General features: G+C 31.9%; 2 protein-coding genes across 2 annotated transcripts; both read right to left on the bottom strand.

The window, feature by feature from the left end:
• Positions 1-2,734: 2,734 nt before the first annotated feature.
• Positions 2,735-18,361, bottom strand: LOC141713470 (uncharacterized). Its single transcript, XM_074516904.1, has 15 exons — positions 18,164-18,361; positions 16,752-17,143; positions 16,352-16,472; positions 16,093-16,207; positions 13,349-13,494; positions 13,090-13,161; positions 5,201-5,269; positions 5,033-5,113; positions 4,842-4,961; positions 4,684-4,758; positions 4,516-4,596; positions 4,119-4,192; positions 3,949-4,009; positions 3,532-3,587; positions 2,735-3,288 (listed from the first exon to the last, which is right to left on the bottom strand). The coding sequence occupies exons 1-15, from the start codon at positions 18,290-18,292 to the stop codon at positions 3,195-3,197; spliced, it is 1,686 nt and encodes a 561-aa protein (XP_074373005.1). The 5' UTR covers positions 18,293-18,361; the 3' UTR covers positions 2,735-3,194.
• A 696-nt stretch (positions 18,362-19,057) lies between these two features.
• On the bottom strand, positions 19,058-23,026 carry LOC141713469 (mechanosensitive ion channel protein 6-like). The gene is made up of 5 exons (XM_074516903.1): positions 21,168-23,026; positions 20,737-20,860; positions 20,061-20,354; positions 19,761-19,963; positions 19,058-19,656 (listed from the first exon to the last, which is right to left on the bottom strand). Exons 1-5 carry the CDS (start codon positions 22,730-22,732, stop codon positions 19,368-19,370), a joined length of 2,475 nt encoding a protein of 824 aa, XP_074373004.1. The 5' UTR covers positions 22,733-23,026; the 3' UTR covers positions 19,058-19,367.
• Positions 23,027-23,407: the final 381 nt, after the last annotated feature.

Genomic DNA, 23,407 nt, shown 5'->3' with positions numbered 1-23,407 from the left:
CCATATTCAACTACTACTACTTGTTCATAATCAAGCACATAAATATACCTCTTTCTATGTGTGAGTATATATACTGGTTCCCACTTGTTTTTGTTTTGGGCTAATTACTTACTTTGTTTACAGCTGTTTGTTAAACATCATGTTAAGTGTTACATTACGACTTTTTACTTGTTCATTTGTTTTGCAGATCTATGTATATGCGTAGTCTCCTAGTAGTACAGCAAAGCTAAAAGCCTTAAAAGATGTCCCAAGGCGTTGATCAGTTAAAATGTTGCGTAGATATAGAGAGATATGTCTTCTACTCATCTTCTTCATTCTCCTTAATTTCCAGGCACAGTCGGAAAAGATCCTTATTGTAGTGTTTCACGTACTTATGAAATATGCCTGGTATTGAATAATCGACTCATATCACATAAATATTTTACTCCATTTTAGTTGTTTGGCAATAACAATATCAATCGATCTGTTAACATTTTGTGTATTCATTTCATCTGGAAGGTCTGCCTAATTTACTACCATACGCCCTGATTCAGAAATCTGAATACTCATGAATGAGTATCCACCTGATCGATTTTAACATTCAGTTTCAGTCCATTTTCTTTAAATTTCTTTACTCATCTGAGCGATTCATATCCCCTTAATCATTCATCTACAAAAATTGTAACCTACTCGTTCATGTGTGTTTCTGCCTTCCTTTTTACCCCGAATTCTTTTTTCAATTTTATATACTTTATGTTTTTTTTTGACAAAATATATACTTTATTGTTAACGAACATTGTGACTTGTAGCATTAGTTTTATATTTTGATTGTGTTGAGTTTGTGATTGCAAGTCGAAAATTAAATTACACTTTGGCTGGTTTAGAATTTGTGATTGCATTAGATTTTGATAGATCTAGAATTTAAATTGGAAGCCGATAATGGCTCGAAACTGAAAAATCAGTATTTGGCTCTTCCGGAAAAAACAACTTACGACGGTAGTTCATCACATATTCCGTCGTAATGTAGTAATTTTCACATTTTAAATTATTTTTTGGGAATTTTAATTTTGCAAGCTTGTAGGTCCCACTTTCTACAATACGATGTTTATTTTGTCGGTTGTAACGTATATTTACATCGTAAATTTATGTTTTATCTTATCAAAGGTCGGTTCCGCAAAAAAACATGTGACGCTTTCTCCCGCGTAAGTCCCTAACATACAACAATATCTTCCGTCGTAAGTTATATTGTCGTCGTAAGTTTTTACAATAATATATTCTGTCATAAATTTATTTATTATTTTATTGAGGACGTGGGCCCCTACTTCTAAGTTGCGACGATATTTTATTTTTTGATGGAAAATTTAACTTGCTACTCGACTAAAAACGACGAAAATATTTCGTCGTAAATGCTTCAATTACGACGATTTCAGTTAAAAAAAATATCATAATTGGCCTGATTTGTTGTGTGTTATTCATTTTTTGTATTGTGGTTTAAGATATATTTAACATTGAATAAATAAAATTATTTGATTTTGAGGATATTCATTAACTAAAATTTAAATGTACATTGTTCATAAAGCGTTAACTATATGTTACAAGTTATAATTTTTATTTTTAGTAATTAAAATAAAAATTTCTAAATGTTAAAAATTTACTACAATTAATAATAACTAAAAACTAACTTTTGTAATTTTCCAAAAAATAATCCAAAATTTATACCAAAACTGTCATTTAGAAATACAAAAAATGTAATATACCAAATAATATTATTCATCCAACATTCCGAATTTTGAATAATTTGATTATTAAGAGATTTTAATCGTTCAAATATATTCAAATTTGTCAAATAACCATAATTTAATTTGCCAAATAACCCCTTAGTAAGTTAAGATACGTCTGGAGGGAACCAAAACTATATACGATTTTTATATCCATATCCAATACTATAATAATCGAATTTAATTTTTGACTTGTGAAATTTAAACAAAATATGATATTTAACTTAATTTTAACATATCACTGATTTCATCATGAGCATCCGTCCAGTGATTAATCAACTAATCCAGACTAATTACCGTCTTCGTTATTAATTTATTATTTATATATACTTTTTGTCATGTGTTAATTAACAATTCAATATTTACATATACTTTTAATATTTACATATACTTTTTGTCCTATAACTATAAGTATAACTAGATATGTTGTTTAACACTGTATGATTTTAATTATTTATGCACTTCGAGTAGGTAAATCAATACATGCAGCTCAAATCAAATAATGAGTTAGAAATATGGGTAAAAAATCAAAATAACCACTATCTAGAAATAAATGTCCAAAATATTCACTGGCAGTACATTTCGTCCAAAATATCCACGAAATACGTATTAGGGACATGCACATTCAATTTTTTTAATTTAAATAAAGAACACGCATACTACACATGCGTATTTAGTTTTGATTTTTAATGAGTACGCATCACAAGGATGAGTACTACTTTTTGACTAAAAGTTAGAACGCACATGTGTAGCGTGCATATTTTTTATTAAAATTTAAAAAATTAAATACGCATATCTGTAATACATATTTCGTGATTATTTTGGGTGAAACATACAACCAATTAGTATTTTGGACAGTTGGTACTGTAAAGTGGTGTATTTTGAACATTTTTTCTTGAAATATCCGGGGATCGAATCTTCGAATTTAAAATATGAAATTATTGTTCTGTGTCTAACATAGGAATTAGTGAACACCCTAAAGTTAAGATACTTCTGCTTACACGACCACACAGGTCAGATTTCCAGAATCAAATTCAAACCTAATGATGAGGGAGTAATATATAAATAGATGTTTACACGACCACACAGGTCAAATTTCCAGAATCAAATTCAAACCTAATGATAGGGAGTAATATATGACCACTGACTTGTTCATACAATGCAGAAGGGTAATACAATGAATGAGGTCCAAGTTCACAGCTAGCTAGCTACCTGTCCTGCAAATCAGATGGGTAATTAACGATGAAGCAAATATTCGAAATGCCCCACTTTCCCTTGTCATATCATTTATCTTTTGTTCGTCGCCAAATTTCCACATTGCCAAATTTCCGCATTCGAATAATTGAATAATGGTTATTGTAGCATAGCTAATGCCCCTCTTCTCTGAATACCGCAAATTAGATTTGGCCATATGTAAATGGCAATGCCAGCTGGAGACTACTGGATTTTCTCCGAGAGAAAGCAATCCATTTTTACATCTGTGACATCAAGTTGAAGTATCTCAGCTCTGCACCCCAGAATGGAACCGATACTGCAGCAATTAAAAGGAAAAAGTTGCTATCAATTGGATAAACTAGAAAAGTATGTTTGGAAAACTTGCTAGAATTTTAAAAGCACATCTGTTACGAATAAAGAAAACTGGGATCACTACTTCCTGATTCCAAACTGGATCCATATGAGAAAAATGTATAAAGCCAAGAGGTTCATGAGACACATCTACCATACTAAATTTGGAGAAAAAAAGTAACAGACGTACTATAACAGCGGTCCATACCTAGGATGAGTGCGTCCAAGATCTCCATGAACAAATTCCTTGATATAGGTTCCAGCCTGCAACGAAATACTTTTATTAGCGTTAAGGATATTTTCGGTGAAGACCAGATTATAGTTTTTCTTTAACTGCGTTAAGAGTCCCTAAAAATGGTCATTTCTGTCCCTTTAAGCTAAACTATACGTTTCTGAATCCCCATACTAAACTTTCTAAAATACCATTTAAGTCATGTATGGTGGGCCGTGGGGGCAATCATAGAAACAAGAGAGGAAAGCAGTCAACAATTGCCCTTATTGCCTTGCATGTTATAGTAAAAGAATAAAATTATACCAAGGGGAACAATTCACGCAGCCTGATTGAGTAATAGTCATGCAATACTGTCAACTGGATGTAAAGTGGAAGAAAAGTTAAAGATTGAACCTGGGTACAAAGATGCAAGAGGAAATACTGAGAACTTGACGTGATTCTCTCAATTTTCATCCTGGTTTCAAAAAATTGTTCCCAATAAGCATATGTTATAAGTAATCGATATACCTAAGTAATCAATAGTGGTGACTGATTCGGAACTGCAAAGGTTTAAACCATAATACCAATGTATAACTTTTTCACGCTCTAGTGGACTTCGTCGGTGCAAAACCCTTACCGGCGTCTTCTGTAGTAATTTCTGGAGCAGAACAGAGAAAACAACTGGATAAATATTTTTAAATAACATGAAGCTAGTGAAAGAACATGCGAACCCATCGAAACCTCTCATTCTGAGAACATAGAAAAAATCAGGAAAAAAGATAAAGATTAATATATATATAAACTCATTGAATTCCCTTGGGGAGAAAATTTTAGAATCTGAGTGCAAGCATGACTTGTGTATGCATAGGATTGATGACTGCCACTTCTTAAATTGTGAAGTAATGTACCACATCAAAGGAAAGGTCCAAACAGAATCAAAAAGCAACATTCAAAAGGCGTTAAGAATGGAAAATAACTAACCATGTCTTTGAGTGAAGATATAGTCTCCATATCATCATCCTTGAGAAAGCGAGAAATCCAGACCAAAGCCACATATTGTTTCTACATGAAATGCACAGGGAAGAAAGCTTAAGTAAAATAATACCAGAAACGTGCAGCCAAACAAATACATAGGAAAAACTATATCACCTGCTTTTCTGCTTCTCCTTCACGCATCAAGTTCCATGCTTCACTACCCAAGACCTTGAGATTTTTTACCATAACCTGAGTGCAGAAATGTCTTAAAGGCTTTAACAATAACAAGGTCTAAAACGCAAAAAAGGAAGTGACTGTGCAACACAACTCACATGTCTTTTCTCCAGACAATTAATTCTCCTTTCTATTTCACATATAGATAACTCAGAAGGGGAAAGCCGTGCGTTTTGTATCTCTATCAGGAAAGGCCTACCCGAACCCAACATCCGGACCTGAACAAGTAAATTAATGGTCAGAGGTATTCATTTGGTAGCAACATGCATATAGAAGCCACAGTTTATACATCAATATCCTCTCTTCCAGCTGCATGAAATTTGTAACCGTCACCCTGACACGTAGGAAGGATGTTGCCACCTATAATTTCCTGCAAAGAATACAAGTTGAATTTTTTATATTCCCAATAATTACTTGAAAATAAAACACTAAATATTAAGCTAAAAGAACACTGTACTTCAACAGATGCTTCACCCATTCTCTCATCGTCAATAATCCATCGACTCTGGCTTACATTTCGAGAGTACTGCATTAGAAAATAAGTATTATTATATCAACTGAAGAAAAACCTAAATAGTACGAGTAGCATTGATTACCATCTGTAGGATATCCAAGTTAGCACTAGGTACTAATTTATTGTAATGTTTGAATATGCAGTCAAGAAACTGATATAAATTAAACAATTCCTAAAGCTCTTTCCTCTCACATTCAGTAAGTGACCACGTTGTGATATACATGGGGCACAATATTTTTGCTAATTCATAGAGCAAAGATGTGAATTGATAATTGGCCCAAAAAAAGTGGTGATTTGTTACAAATTTACCCACCAATGACTAATGAGACCAGCTCTAGATACAACTGCAAGTGTCCAGATTCAAAAAAAAGGTTAAAACATTTTAATGCAAGTCAAAAAACTCGTTAGCTTGTCACTATATTCCAAAAGCAACACCTATAAACAACCGATATTAATTCTTAGCGTTCAACATCATTGGGCCTTTGAATGCAGTACTGAACAGATACATCAATGCATACGAGGTAGTGTCTGCCCACTAATATACAGTCCATGCCCAGTACATTGTAAATGTGAGCTCTTTTTCACATTCCTCAAAATCATTTCTTCATCGAAAAAATTTCTGCAAAATTTAAACCCACATGCATAGCGGATGGTTCAACAAATCACCACAAGCCAATGCAAATTGAGAGAGCCGTTGAATTTTTTCGTGCTAATTAAGTGTGAGAGACACTTGTACATATGGGTTGTAGTCTTGTGCTAGGCCAATTTAATGACCCAACAATACTTTGGTAAAGTTCAAGCACTTCTGTCTAGGTCGGGCTTAAATAACATATTTGACACCGCAATACAAAATTGCTTACCTAAAACTGCAATAACCCGAGGTCCATACAAATACAATAATCTCTTCTATATATAATAGGAGAACATGGGGATAAATTCATGAGATTAAAAAGTCTCATTAAAATGACTAATTTACCCCTGTATTTTAAATTTATATAAAAAAGGTTTTTTGGGAGGAATTGAACCTGAGTCTTCATATTCACAAACACATCACCTTACCACTACACAACGCTGTTACTTAAGTTTTTTTATCATACACATAATATGTGATTGTCGTAAATAACGACAATTTATTTAACTTCAAACATGATTACTAATATATTTGTAGAGTTAGTTTTGAACAATTAAATTTGAGATATAAAGTTAAGTGCAGTATATAAACGGATCATTACCTTATTTATTAAATAATTTAGTTTGAAAAGTATGTCTCATATATTTTTAATAAAAAAATAAATTGTACATATAATAATTTTTTTATATGTTAATAAGAGATACACTTATATAAATAATATATATATACTACATATTTAGATAATGGGGATAAATTTATGAGATAAAAAAGTCTCATTGAAATGAATAATTTACCCCTGTATTTTAAATTTATATAAAAAAGGTTTTTGGAAGGAATTGAACCCGAGTCTTCATATTCACAAACGCATCACCTTACCACTACACCACACTGTCACTTAAAATTTTTATCATACACATAATATGTGAGTGTCGTAAATAACGATAATTTATTTAACTTTAAACATGATTAATAATATATTTGTAGAGTTAGTTTTGAACAATCAAATTTGAGATATAAAGTTAAGTACAGTATATAAACGGATCATTACCTTAGTTATTAAATAATTTAGTTTGAAAAATATGTCTCATATATTTTTAATATATATTTTCAATAAAAAAATAAATTGTACATATAATATTTTTTTTATATGTTAAAAAGAGATACACTTATATAAATAATATATATATACTACATATTTAAATAAGTTATAATTAGCGTATTTCGATTTATTTCGAATTCAAAATTAGAATTTAACCCATTTTTTAAAAAATACTCGAAATCTGACTGAATGGCCTGCCCGTAAATACCATGTCACTACATAAGTTTAATTTGAATTACGAGTTTGACGAGAAAATCTTACCAACAAAATTAATATCTTTGAGATCTTTATACAATCAAGTCAATTGATTTATGTATCAAAATTACTACCTTCAAAATCAGAATTTTACCCATTTTGAAAAATACTCGAAATTTGTATACATAACTCAGCCGAAAATACATCATCACTATCTAAATTTAATAAATTTAAATTACGAGCTCGACGAGAATATCTTACCAATAAGAATAAATTTAATAATATCTTATATTAATAAAAATTAATATTTCTCAGCTCTTTATACGATCAAGTCAATTGATATTATGTATCAAAATTACTATTTTTTATACTATTTTACTTGCAGAACATATATTGACTCCCGTACTGAACTAAAAATAAGGATTTTCATATATATATATATATATATAAACTTGTAAAATTATATAATTCAATATTTTGAAAAATAAAAATTAAATTAGCAATAATAAATTTACAAATAAATATTTAGTGTTGGAAAATATTGTACAGCTATTTTAAATTATTTGAAAAAAAATGTTAAAACTAGAATGTATTGTACTATTTGATTTAATTCATGTTATGCTATCTAAATAAAATAATTAATATTAGTCGATATTTTGAAAGGATTAACAAGTTCAACTAATATTAAAAAAAAATCATCAAATTGAAAATATTTAATTTTAGAAAAATAGTATACAATGTTATCAAGTTACTATAAAAAGAAACATTAGTATCATAAATGAAAGAAACTTTAAAATAATTTGAATGATGATATTAGTACAAATTTATCTTCAGATTCTTGAAAAAAAACTTCTGAATATTAGTAGTTAGTCTTGAAGATATATGAATTATTTTTATGTCAGATCCACGACTCATGCTCTGTTGAGTAAAAATAGATATTATTTGATTTTCAGTGCTACTACGACTACGATATATAAATAATTGTAATTTATTTATTAGATAATTATAATTTTTGAATAATCATAAATACATGTTATTTGAGTAATTTACTGAATAACAATTAGATATATACATGACCAAGATATCTATAATATAAATAAACGAGACCAATATAATTTACTAAAAAAATATAATAAATAATAATTTACATACATACACACACATGTGGCTTTATCTTAACCAATATTAAAAGATTCAATTTTGATGTTGTATTTCAGAGTTATTGATATATATACTAGAAGAAAATAACAAAAGTCTTTTATGTTCTGAAAATAAGAATGATCAATTAAATTTAATTTTTTTCAATGTGTTAAAAAATAAATAGATTATGTCAATTTTAATTTATAAATTGACAATAATCTGACATCTTATAAAATTAACTTTGTATAATGGAGATGATTAAAAGCTAAATACATGGTCGAGATCAACTTTAGTTAATAAATTAAGACATTAGCAATTAGCAATGATATTAAATTCACATAAACATTGAATTAAAGAAATAATATTTTTCTTAAAAAATAAACTTATATTAATTGAACTGTAAATTCTACTTTGTTGAATATTAAGATTGCAGCTCTTGACCACTTTAATTATACATTATCGATCCTTTTAAATTAAGCAAGATAATTGTAAATTAGTAATGACTTTATTAATAAAATACCTCATTACTCCGGGTTTATTTGACCAAAACTCAAAAAATTTACTCGACTCTGCAATATACATATATGTTAATTTTTAGTTTGTTTTTATAAACACAGTGACAATATTTGATGGATTAAATACAATTTTTTTTACACGTACAGTATTGTGACTACCCTGCTTGTATTTATTTATTAAATACAAATTACACGACACAAATAAGAAAATATGTATTATAGTTAATGAGATATATTTAAAAACGTTATGAACGTTATTAATGTTTTACATGAAATCATACACATTGATGAATACTCAACTTGTATTTCATATGTTTTAGACGTTATACAATATTTATCAATAAGAAAACGATTAAGAATTTTACTAATATAATTGTATGATTTAAAAAAAATCTAGAAAATGACTCGTGCCTCGCACGGGTTACTATGCTAGTTGATGTGAATACACTTACAGTGACCTATTGACATGTTAAGGTAGAGTCTTAAAAAAAGCAATTATGTCATATAAATACAATATTTAATACACATTTAAGTCAATCAAGTAAATCAGAACAAGTGTACTTGTAAATTGCTAATTAAATTCAAGGCACGCCAGTTACATACATTCGAAAGCAATAAATCATTAACAAGGAGAGATAAACTTATACATTAAAAGCAATTCAGTGTCCATTAATTTTCTCTTGCAAGCTACAGCATTAATCCCCATTTCTTTCCGTTCTTTCAAATTTCAAACCACAGCTAATTATGATTTATGTATAGTCGGGTGTGTGTATAGCCGGGTCAAAAATATAAAAATTAAGCAGGGTCAAATAACACTCCTGCCCCCCTCCCTGTTCCCTCCGCCGCTGCATTGTTGTCACGGAACTCGACTAGTTGACTAAGTGTTTTCAGAGGGTCAGCTAGGGGTTTATGGAGTATGACTCTCTCTATATATATATATATTATTGGAGTGCATATGCAATGGAAGAAAAACAAATCTTTGTAATTAATAACCTTTTGTTGTGAAAAAACTAGATATATAAAACATATATTATTATAAATTATAAAATTTATTATTATTAAGTCGTCGATTAGTCACCCAGTCGAACCCCCGTCGACTCAGCTCGACTTGCCGCCGTGACAACCATGTAAATTCACCTGGTTCCATATCATAAGCAAATTTTTCTTCTTTGATTTATATACTAACTTCACAGTCCATGCCACTTCATTCTTCTTCATTGGATCCTTCATTGTATTAGGAAGCTGAATACAATTTTTTACTTAAACCGCTTTTCTAAAAGTCTCTACAGATTGCATAACCATCCTTAGACTTATCATGAAGAGATTCACCCATCACTAACTCTCTACCGCATAAATAAACAGAGTCTCAATTGTTTCTCGTTCCTCCTTCCCGTGATTTTCGTATAGTGACTCATTTTCCACTGCAATGTGATCAGTTACGCCAAATTCCACTACAATTTGTTCACAATCCTTCAACCAACCGATTATTCCAAATGAACACTTTAGACATTTCAGAGTGTGATGCCACAGTGGCTCATGCAAGTCTTTCATTCTTGTCACGCTACTTCTTTGTCTCAAATGAGTCTCCAGCCAAAAAAAATTACGAAGTCTTCTTCCTAACATTTGTACTATCTCTAGAATAACTACAATTACGCTGCTAAATAAGAGTGAAATCCTCCAATTCAATCACCCAACGATTAATTTATCAAGAAGGTTCTATACACAACAGAAATTCTTCAATAATTCAGCTACACAACCAACTGACAACAAATTCAATGCACCACAAGTTCACAACTGATTTCTACCAATTCAACTCCAAACAACAATTAACAATAAATTTTAGTACATAATGTTGAACAGCCAACAGATCTTAACCAGTTAACCACTACAATTCAAAGACAAAGCAATGAAACTATTGATAATATTAATGAACATAAATTGACCTAAGATTTTGATAGGTTTCTCAATATAACATTTAACTACTCAATGATGTAGGACAAGATTGTAGAAGCAATGATTTAGTGAGCAAAAATGATAATAAGATAATAAGCAATGAATTATACGATTCCCACGAATAAAATCAATATTATTCCAAAGAAAAATGTATAATCAAAGCTTCGTAATAATGTGGGGATTACAATACTTCTATAAGAAATATAAACCTTAATATATAACCTAATGGACTAAGGCCCGTGACAACTTTAGCTTTATATAAATAACCTACTTAATTATAAACTATTAGCCCCACGTATAAAACACAAACAAATTATTTCAGTCCTCTCCAATCTAAATACATATGAACTCATAAACAACATATATAAACTTTTTCCATTCTCGATCATTCTCCACTTATTAGAGAAAACTCGATCACGAGTTTTATAAAAGTCAAGAATCAGGCAAGGATCAGATGGAACAAGATGAATTTCATACTATTCTTGAAAAGGGTCGCAGTGAAAATAACTTTGAAAACTAGCAAGAGAAGTAAGCTCCGGCAAGTATTTCAGAATGGCAGAATAAAGTCGATATGCTCAACCTCAATAATATCAACTACTTGTTTTTCTTGAACAAGCGAAACTTGTTCCACATGAGATTCTCCAACACAAACATCTTCAATATCATGTTCAATGCAACTCAAAGAATCTAGCACGATTACATTATCCTCGTTCAACCGATTTTCCATATTTGTGTCTTCAATGTACTCAACTTCATTTGTCCCTTTAACCTTTTTCTCGTTCTCCAAATGCACAGGACATTCCACTTGAGATTTGAGAGTCTCAAAAATCCTCTTTGAATTATCTACTGCTTGGTTTAGTTCTTCATCTGCACTTTTGCACCTTTCTTTACTCAACTGAATATTGTACCTCTTTTCTGATCTTTTAATTTCCTTATACTGATTATCTAACTCCTTCATTGTAAGTTTATATTGAGATAACCAACATATACGATGACAAACATAGACTTCGTAGTAGAACTCACCATATTCACGCTAAAGGAAATAGATATTATCTTCCACAATTTCAAATTTGACGATTGATGTAAAGAGACATGTTTTAAAACATGAAAAACAATTAGAATTGAAGAACAAATCAGAACTCAGAATGAGCAGATTCTGAAATTCTAGTGGCTGATTTTTACTTTCCGGAATGTTCGGCGACTGACTTGTAATATGTGCAAACCGCATAAACTAGTTTTAAAATTTCTGCAACAACAGGGACAGGTTTGTAATATTCCGGAAGGTGAAGGACTTATTTGATGTCAAAGGCAATAAGTGTATAAGCAGTTGCAATAGATATATAGATATATGGCGTGTGTATAGATTCTCAATTTTGTCCTTATTTCTACCTAAGTTATTACTACTAACATTGTAATGGTACATCTATCCTTTGGCACATCCAGATGCGATGTGGGTCAATGTCATTATGAGGTCGTCTTTGAAACTTCCAACATCCTTCTCAATTCTGAAAAGGTGAAAACATAGTCGCAAATATTTGCCCATCTAGCCCACAGGGGTAACAAGGTAACTCCGAAAAGAAAATAAAAAAAAATTGTTTTGTTTTGCTACCTTGTCGTTGTTTCGCCCTTTGAAGCTCCCTTTGTCCTTGTTTTGTTTTGTTTTTCTCTCCGTGTTAATACAAAGATAATAAAGACAATATAACCTCTAGTCCTTCGGACTATTACAACTTAATTTACACAGTTTCTAAATAACATACCAAAATAATATTCCATTAATCAATATCACGTCACTTGTAAAGTGTTATTTGTCATTTCCAACAACTAACCATATTAGACTTGTGAACTGTTTAGTACACATCCAAAATATTCGTGTCATTGTTTATCACACAATTTAACATTGTCCATATGTAAGTACTATCATATAACTGTGAATAGTGATATACTCGTACAAGCCACTCATCCGTTTTATATGTGGGGCTCATAGTTTATAAATTAAGCTATTTGTTAAAGCCCAATTATTACGAGCTTTATTCCATTAAGTTAATTTATTAGGGTTTCTAATCCCTATATAAGAATTGTAATCCACACATTATTACAAAACTTTGATTATACTTTTTTTTTGAAATAATATCGATTAATTATTCTTGTCATATAATTCAGTGCTTTAACCTTTTGTTCTTATTTTATATTATAATTCATCATTCTGAAATCTTGTCCTGCATCACTTGCTATCCAATTAAGTTGAAAATTACTCTGGTTATTGCCATACTATACTAAAATTATGATCAGTTCACTGTACCTTCAAATATCTCCCTCCAATGTATATGGGAGCCTTAGAGCAAGCAAATGTCAGGTGACAAGGTTGTTTAACCTAAAACAAAAAACATCAACGGGATAAGGAAATGTCGCATTGATAAACCTTGTCAAATTTGCGATACATGACGAGGTAGAAGGGTGATGCTCTAAATCCAACAATTAAAATAATTACACTACAAAAATACTACATCAAGGGTATAGCAGTGTGAAAAGCAGAACTAGGATTATAGATATGATAATACCTTCTCCAGATGAAGATCAGTAATTTTGTGATTTTGCAACCCCTTAGTAGGAAAACTTTTAAGGGACCCATGTTCATCACTGGAGCATACATTTGAATTTTCAATGTCGGCAGACGGCACTACACAACCGGACTCCATTACATTATCTGCACCTCCAATCACGAAAATTGGATTAAATATCAAAAGTAATTGATAAGCAAAGTAATGTCACATAAACTTAGAAGAAAACAAGAAATAATTAGAAAAATTATTTTGACTGAGGACCACCGTGGCTCCAAAACCGGATTAAAGGTAATATATATACGTCAAATATCTTAAAATCTTTATACAACTTTTACATTACTAAGGAATATATATATATATATGGAATATATATATATATATATATATCTTAATATAGGCTAAAAAATATTTAGAGTCTTGTTTTATTTTAAAGGTCTCTCGTTCCCTTTTTAAGAGGGTTCTCTCTAGAACCTTACTCATATATATATATTTATATATATATATATCACATCTTAATTTATTTGCTTTAATGCATTAGCCATCAACCTCATATTTTTTGCCTGGGCTACTTTTCTTCGTATTATTTTATCAAGTAATTTTTTAAGTCAATTCTCTAAAAAACTATTACCGTGAGCTAGGGCTGTCAAAATAATTTGAAAACTGATACCCATTCCAAATGTTTGTATTCGTATTCGAAGAAATAAATATTTACATATTCAAAATAAAACGATTATTATCCTCGATCTGACGATTTCAAATACCAATAAGAATATAAGTACATCTATATCCGATAATATCTGAATCCGAAAAAATTAAAGTACATGACATATAAATAATGTATATATAACTTGGAAATTCCTCATTTATTTTTATATTATAGTGTTTGTGTCTATATATGCGTGTGTTTGTCTATATATGTTGTGTGTGTGTATTCACTAAATAATATAAAGATTGTTTAGGCTGGCCTCAGAAGACTTTCCTAAGATTAAAAGAGTTTTAATTATTAGTTAATTGATTAATGATATATATTAATTGTTAGGATGTTAATAATAATATTTTATAGGAAAAATGTAGTTGAAATATGTGTCTATAAATATATCATTATAGACCTTATTTTGCCTTAACCCTAATTTTACAAGATAGAAAGAAGGAGGCGAGCCTAATTCTCTATCGGCCTCTTCCTCCCTCCATTTTTTCGCTCTCTTGGTGGGTACCGGTAGAGTGCTTCACACTTGAGGAGCAACTGCTAGGAGGACCCATTCATCATCCTCGCATCGCTTTTAATGGTTAGCAATATCATATTATTTAAACATGAATCACATGCGTTTATTATAGGTTTTATATGTTATAATTTTTTTACATGCTTCCACTTATGCAATAAAACCCAAAATACCATTAGAGCATAGGTTGTATGCATATATATTCGTGGTAAAAGTTTTGAATTTTTATTGTATGAATGGATTTTTAATTTGATTTATTGATTTGAGGATATAATGATTTAATTATGAATTAAATTGGAAAAATTAAGAAAAATAAGTTTGTTGAATATTTTAGGTTCCTCATAATTTTCTGGTAATTCACATATTTTTTTCGAAATTTTGTGAGCCCAAAAATATTTTTCTTGATTTTTTAAAGTTTAATTCTAATAGAAAAATAGTTTTCTGATTTATGACATGTGCTCATGCGCGTGGATAATTCTAATTGTCTGTAGCATGAAGCGATAGTGCCCTGACAGTGTCTGCTAACGTCACATTGAAGTCATCTGCTGGCATCACGCTAACCTCATTTGCTGATGTCATCCACGCGTATCAGCACATGCCATGAATCAGAAAACTATTTTTCTATTTGAATTATACTCTAAAAGTTCAAGAAAAATAATTTTTGGGCTCACAAAATTTTGAAAAAATATGTAAATTACCTGAAAATTATGAACAAGATGTAATTTTCTCAACTTTTCCGATTTAATTCATAAATAAATCGATATAGCCCTCAAATCAATAAATAAATTAAAAATTCATTCATACAATAAAACTTCTGAAACTTTTACCACGAATCGATATGCATACAACCTATGCTCTAATGCCATTGTTGAGTTTTATTGCATAAGCGGAAACATGGATAACAATTAGAATGTATAAAACCCATAATAAACGTTCATGGATAAATAATGAGATCGATTACTAACCATTAAAAACGATTCAAGGATGATGAATGGAGACTCCAAGCAGTTGCTCCTTAACTTAACTGTGAAGCACTCTACCGGTATCCACTAAGAGATTGAAGAATGGAGGGAGTAAGAGGCTAAGAGAAAATTAGAGTTATCTCATTCTTTCTATCTTGTAAAGATAAGGTCAAGGCAAAATAGGGTTCATAATGATATATTAATAGGAAAATATTTCAGCTAAATTTTTCCAATAAAATATTATTATTAACATCCCTACAATTAATTAATCTTATTAATCAATTAATTAATAATTTACTTATCTGTGTCTGAAATATCTGTGCCCTCCCGTCAAAGCAAAATATTTACATGTTATTCTACAAATAGCACCATGGACTGTGTTTTAAAAATTGAGGTATCAAATGGTTTAGGGATTCATTAAATGGAACTATGGAAGTCAGTGTAGATCTCCTATTCTAATTTTTCAGCAAACTTGTACCTATAAGCCATATACATTCTCATTTAAGAGCCTAAAGCTAACAAAATTTCATGTTGAGAAAGATAGTTAGAATAGACTTGCCTGTTTTCCTTCTCTTATTGCATTGAATATTTTCTACACTCTTTCCATCCTTTGAAGCATCAATATTTGTGTATGTCAAACGAATTCGGAAAGAGCTCAGACCAGATTTAACACCCTGCAGAACATAACAATTCATTAGGAGTCGGTCCGTTAATATAACTGCTATCTATCATTTCAGAATAGAAACATTTCGAATATGCTTCTCATATGATTTTCTTTCTCGGGACAAAAAGAAAACAAAGTGCATGATCCATATTACCATCAGCGATTCAAGAGGACTTGTCAAAGACAGTTTCAAGACATCTTTTGTTGATATGAGTTCAGAATTTACAATTTTTTGGTACCATTCTTCAGAGTGGTACTTCTTTTTAATAATGGACCTGAAAAAATGTGGAGTCAATGGCTAAATGCTTAAATTCTTCGCCAATTACACTCCTCTGACAAGAAAATAGAAAACCAAAAATACTAAAGAGAATAAAAAATTGTAAAGAGTGAACTCCGACTACTAAATTTTGTAGTCCATATGTCATGCACACTCAGATTAACGTGTATAACTATCATACATGTTCTTACAACTCCTCTGACACTAAGAACATCCAGAGTTTCTATCCTGTGTAATATAATCAAAGATTGCGAGGAAAACTCAAATGACGACTTACAAAACCGATTCTTCATTTTCCAAGATTAGTGGAGGGAGGGAGAGTTCAAGAGAAAAGTTATCAGCGACATGCCCATCTTGCTTTACAAAATCGGCAATTGTCAAAGCAAAGTCCCTAGCAGAATCCCTTTTAACCAACACATTTTGTTGGTTATAATACAGAAACTGCAAAATACCTAAGCAGATCCTACAGACAAAATCCCCGCTTATCAACTCCTGACAAGTGCCCAGATCACCTGGATCTTTAGCTGCTTGAGAACCCTTGGTATTCAGTTCCTCTTTTGACACCAATCCCTTTCCAATATTAGAATACAGGACTGACGTTGTGAGCGTAGCAGAAGAACATAGACACTCATGCATACCAAATATGCGGAAAATGCACCTGATGCACACCTGCATTACAAAAAAAAAAGATAAAATATAACCGATTGCGTTGATGATCATACACATGGTAGTAACTGAAATAGGACTCTTCACATATATATGACTAATTGGATTTCAAATTCAACACACTCATACACAATATGAACACCACAAATACCACGAATTGACGATTCAACCTATTAGTTGAAGCTGACAAGAATGCAATAAACAATACTAAATCTAATCAAATTTCAAATTCAAAATACTCGTATTCAGCACCGATTGCCACACGTTTAAATTAAACTAATTACTTCATACCTAATTGAAAAAATGACAAAAATACCTCTTTTTTTAGAGTTTGTGACAAAAATACCTCTTTTTAAAATTTTGGCCAAAAATACCCGTCTAATACGCATTTTTCAGTTGGGTATACTAATACGCATTTTAAAAATGGGTAATTCGTATTAAAAAAAATTGAAAAAAAAATAAAAAATAAAAAATAAGATTAGCATTCACAAAATGCGTATCACCCATTTGATTCTGGTGATACGCATTTGTGACATGCGTATCACATGTTCTTCTCTTTTTTTTTTAATTTTTTTTTAATTTTTTTATGTAATACCCATTTTTCAGATGCGTAATAGATTTACCCATTTCTAAAATGCGTATTAGAAGGGTATTTTTGGCCATAAACTCCAAAAAGTGGTATTCTTGTTACAACTTCTAAAAAAAAAATATTTTTGGCCATCACCCTACCTAATTCCACACGTAAACAGTACTAAAGTTGATTAAAATATGCGTGCGGGGAGAGAATAAGGATATCGTAAATTAGATATAAACAACAATCCTGATTAGGTACCATCACAAGATAGCAAACATATAACAAACTTCTGTTAAGGTGTTATTCGTCATACCTAGCAATTGATTAATTTTGTGTTTCGGTGTACGGCAAATAATATTAAATTGACGCCTGAGCATATAATGTATAAATTTGAAAATTGAAATAAAAATTTAAACAGGCTAAAAGGTGAAATTGGTGAAAGTACGAACCTGAAGCGATAAAAGATGTTGGAGAGCGTGGTGAGGCAAGGTGCGGACGGCGTCAATTACAAGCTTCATTTGGTTGGCGGCGTCAACTTCAGACTTATTATGTGCGTTAATTGGCTCCATCGTTGCCATGCCAAGCTATTGATACACTCTCACGGTGACGGCGCCTGGCTCCGAGTATATACAGTTACAGGAGTCTCTTTGTAATGAAAATATAACCTTTTTTTTAGAAGAAAAAAAAAATACGTTTTTTTTAAAATTTTAATTTGTAAAAATACTATTTTTCAATTTTATTGCAAAAACACAATTTTGCAACTAAATGCAACCTCAAATGCAATCCGATACAAAAAAAATAGTATTTATTCAGAGAAGTTATATACGTGGTTGTTTATGATTGTAAACCGTATTTTATAAATAAATTTAGAAAAAAAAGTATTTTTGGTAATTTCTTAAAAATAAATTGGTATAATGTATGAATAATTAAACATGAATTTATTTATTGCTTCCAAATTTTTCATAGGTATCATTTTCTTCAATGTTATCTGTACCTTCTGCACTTCTTCCTGGGGCATCACCAATTAACTTTATAATTAATTAAACTGGTTTAAGAATTAGCCATATATTAAAATCTTTCTAACTTAATAAACAAATTCATTCATTTGATATCCCAAAATTAAACACTTTTTGTTTTTGTTTTTAATGATAACATAGTATTCACAGGGTGATGATTTGAACTACAAAATTTTCTGTTGAAAGATATAAAAGCAGCTGCAGATCATGGATTCACAAACTGTTGACCCGGGGCTTTGGGAATCAACAGTGTAGCCATCATAGTGACTTCATGAATTAATTTCGCAAGAATTAGACCATGCCCAGGAATCAAAAGAAACAAGTCGGTGGATATCAAGAGAGGCTTGATACTTCTAAAGGCGCCGGTAGCCTGCAGATACTAGAATGTGTGATTTGATACAGCAAGAACTAATTAAGTCTCAAGTCTCCTACCAGCTACCTTGTATTTACATAGGTATACATTTAACCTTCTTCTAAGTTTAAAACAGCAGTACATACTGAACTTCTCAATTTAGCGGTGTTTCCTTATTTTAGACATATGGACGACCTCCTTTCTTATGCTATGAGCCTCTAAGGCTGTGCATGGAAAAGAGGTACATATGTTGTATTAAGTTTAAACCTGCAGGTATCTTCTCCTTCAACTGGCACAAGCTACCCAATTGGAAGGAACTCTGGTGGATGTCACAGCTGGCATGTTGCGGACATTGACATCAACAGGTAGCATACGATATTCAATATCAAGCTCTCTGCAGACTTTGATAATCTCTTCAACCAGCAATGCTCTCCTTACCCACCTTTCACCCATGTCCTGGAAATTCATTCGGTGTGAGAGCCAGATCGATATCTTCAGCCTATTCATGTCATCCAAGTCTCGAAGAACAATCAATGGAGCTGGGTACCAGTGTTCACTCTTGTTCTCAATAAACCTGCATTTGAAGATAGTCACAACCGGAAAATTGTCAGATAACAACAACAATGTATTTAGATGCAGAACAATACTTGATGTGACTAATTTTGAAGATCATATTACCTCGTGATCCTTTCTTTCATCGTAGCAATCTTTTCTGCTGAAGTTGAAATATGGATACAAAAATCAATAGCATCTCCCATATCTGGACTTCGGTAAAAATTACTTATGAACTTGGTAGCTAAGACACTGTTTGGATATATGATCTTCTGGTTATCATACCTCAAAAATATTGTAGTCAATATATTCATCTCTTCCACAACCATCTAAACAAAATCAGATAGGGATATGAGTTGCGATCTCAAGCATCTAAGCCATGTTGTTATGTCATTCAACATTAGATACTACATATCTACACAATACCTGAACGCCGTCCACTTCACAACGATCACCGACATCGAATGGATGCATCACAAATAAGAAGATGATTGCCTCAAATGTTGTTTTGCATGTGTTTCCAAACACAAAGACAACCAAAAGAAGCTGGGAGCTTATAAAGACGAAGAAATGAGTCGTTGCTACTTTAAGTATGAGAAGCCAAATTACTACCACCATGATTCCTACAAAGACATTCAACATCTGATGGAGTTTATTTACCGCTGTTTTAGTATCGTTGAGAGACAATGCAAGAGCTCTTCGTTCCCTGAATGCATTAACCTGTAAAGATTTAAAACAAAAAGACAGATCAATTTTATAATCAGTTTCATGCTACTGGTTAACAGGGTTGAGAAAGGAGATTGTTCAACTTGGCACAATTCTCTGTGGATTAAACAGCAGGTAACCCATCACTCGTGTCAAGATATCAAGGATTTACTTCTAGTAATGATATTCCTGATGTTAAATTTGTTAGCCCCCTTCCTCGGCAATGCAAAAAGTTGTACATACACGAGCTTCTACTAGGGGTGCCTCTCAAATATAGACTACTATTATCTCACAATTCGCTATACCGATATTAAAGAAACTTCTGCAACAAATACATCTTCAAATGTTATCAATATCATACTATCAAGGAATGGGGAACTATGAGATGAATCTTTACCACCCAATTCTTTAAAGCTCTCCTGCTTATTCCTTTGCCTTCACTTGCTCCTTCAAATAGACGAATAGTTTTAAATGCTTCATCTTCTTGCATAAACCGCATCAAATCTTCCTCATAAATGTATCTGAAAACAAGCAAACAAACTTATGTTATGCATAAAGTAACTTTTAAATTTAAATCATTGTTAGCTTTCCAGGTGCAGATCGGTGTTATTGCTTTAACTCATCAAATACATAACCCAGAAAAAAGTCAGTTACACAAGCGGTGCACCATTGCAGGCAATATGATTGTCACATGGATACAGGACAAAGAAGGGATTTTAACTCTGTCCAAACAGTATGTCGTTTCAACTGTTCCAAATTAGGTATCCAGGTTGTTAATGTTATACAGTTACACATAATATGGTCATGAACAAAGAATTAAGAATTTACTTGGAGCCTGGTTTAGCCACATTGGAAAATATTTTTTTAGCTGCAGCTTTTGCCTGATACTCGCTTGTGATCTGCACTTCAGATTCATCCTCATCAGTCGAGGCCTGTAACTGTTCATCTAAAGTTGATAACGTCCCTTTGCGAATAATATTCATCAATCTTTTCATGTTCCAAGCTGATATATTCTTCTGATTCAGCCTATGCAAGTGATCAATAGTAATAGCCTCATCTTCCTTCTTGTTGAAATTAGTCGAAAACCCAGGACTCTTCCCAGTCACAGAACTCTTCCGGGGTGTGTTTGTAGCAGTCCCAATCACTTTCCCACTCTTTGGGAAAATAGTAGCCTTAAGCTCAGCAGGCATAGAAGCCCCAGCACTCTGAAACTTCTGAACTTCAACCATGACTCTCTCCTCCTCTTCCTTCTCTTGTTGAATTTCAACCAACGGTTGCCCCGAAAGCGTCTGAATCACATACTGATTAAACAAAGACTCCTGAATCCGATCAAAAAATGTACTCACATGAAACGAAGAAGCAAGAACTTTAACAAGAAGTGTCTTCACAAGCCATATCAAAGTACCAACCAACAAACACACCCAAACTCTAGTCACATAAGGCAAAATCTTCCTATCGGTCGCCTTCTCAACTCTCTTATCAAAAATCAATTGCCAAGCAATCAAAACCATGGCCAACCAAATACAATTCTGAACAGCATTCCTCAACCCATAAACAAAATACAAAACCCGTTTCCGCAACATAAAATTCCTCTCCACAAAAAACACAACCACCCTGATCCCCCAACCCGAAACCAACCTCCCACATATCAAAACCAATACCATCAAATACCATTTCCACAATTCAAGTCCAAACAAATGCTTCTTCTTAAAGAAATTAATAGTAAGACTACAAACTAAAGCAGCAATAATCAAAATCAAACTAAAAAACTGAAGAAAACTCCACTTACTAAACTTCATCTTCTTATACTCCTCAGGCAAATCATCTTCCAAAAACGGATCATCCTCATCAAACTCACTCCCTTTCCCAATCACACCAGACTTCACCATTCTCTGAGACCTCCCATCCATCTCAGGTGCATCCAATAACCTAGACTTAGTCTTCACCCTCAACAAACTCGATTTTCGACGAAACGAAGCATTCGAACTACAAGTAACAACTTCATCAGAACCATTCCCATTACCACCAACACGTGACCGCCTCCTAAGATTCTCATTAAACGCAGCCCTTGGCTGCGCATTAACAGGACTCTCAACAATTCTTGACAATGGTGAAGGCTGAGAAGCAGGAGAGTCAGTATGAAAATCAAAATCATTCGAAGCATCGTTTGTGAAGTCATAACTACTGTCCCTCCAAACCTTGTTCGCCGGAGACTGGCCGGAGTTTGTTGCAGTAAGTTCAGTTTCTCCGGTGACTTTAACAACAACATCTTTATTAATATTATTAGACATACTGTTTTCTTGCTGTTGCTGCTGTAATAAGATCTGACGTTCTTCTTCAGATTGAGGCGGTGAATCACTAGTTGATTTAAAAGATTTTCTCAATATCTCCATCGAACACCACAACAACTTATATATGTGTTTTAAGTTAAGGGGTTTAGTTTAACAAGTAAAAGAAGGTGAATCACTAGGATTAAAATTAATTTATGTTAAAAATAATTTTTATCTTGGGGATAGAACTAGAAGGGGGTGAGCTGGCAGAGGGCATTGGGAATAGCAAATGGGGCACCGCCATTAACGGCGATGGAGATGTGTTTTTCCTTATTTAATTTTCAGACAAAGATGGTAGTAAAGTACCGAACGAGAATAATGTGTTTTGTTTAGGGTTTAGTTATGGGACAAGGGTGGCTGACAGGTGTTCATTTTATACATGCTCCTCTTTTGTGTTTTGTTTGAACTTGTTTCGTTTATGGGCCCAGTACTGGGTTGTTTTCGTTTGACTAATTTGCACTGCTTTCCCATACTCGGTTTCCTTTTTCTCGTAAATTTTCTTTACCGGGTGTTTTAGCGAAGAAAAAACTAAGGATTTATTTTGAAAGAAAAATTTAAAGTTATCTTAAAATATTTAGACCTTGTTCGACAATTAGCTGCTAGGTGTAGCGATTTGAAATAATTATTTTTGAATAACTAATTGAGTAAACTGTTTAACTAGCTGTTAGAATTTAACTATTTTTAACAAAATTGCTAGGTTAATAACTGTTTCAGTTAGATTTTGGATATTTTTGTTGA

This window comes from Apium graveolens, chromosome 3 (assembly GCF_009905375.1).
Source record: "Apium graveolens cultivar Ventura chromosome 3, ASM990537v1, whole genome shotgun sequence".
NCBI lineage: Eukaryota > Viridiplantae > Streptophyta > Magnoliopsida > Apiales > Apiaceae > Apium > Apium graveolens.
The sequence above is the reverse complement of the archived record's forward strand: the minus strand, read 5'-3'. Positions and strand labels throughout refer to the sequence as shown.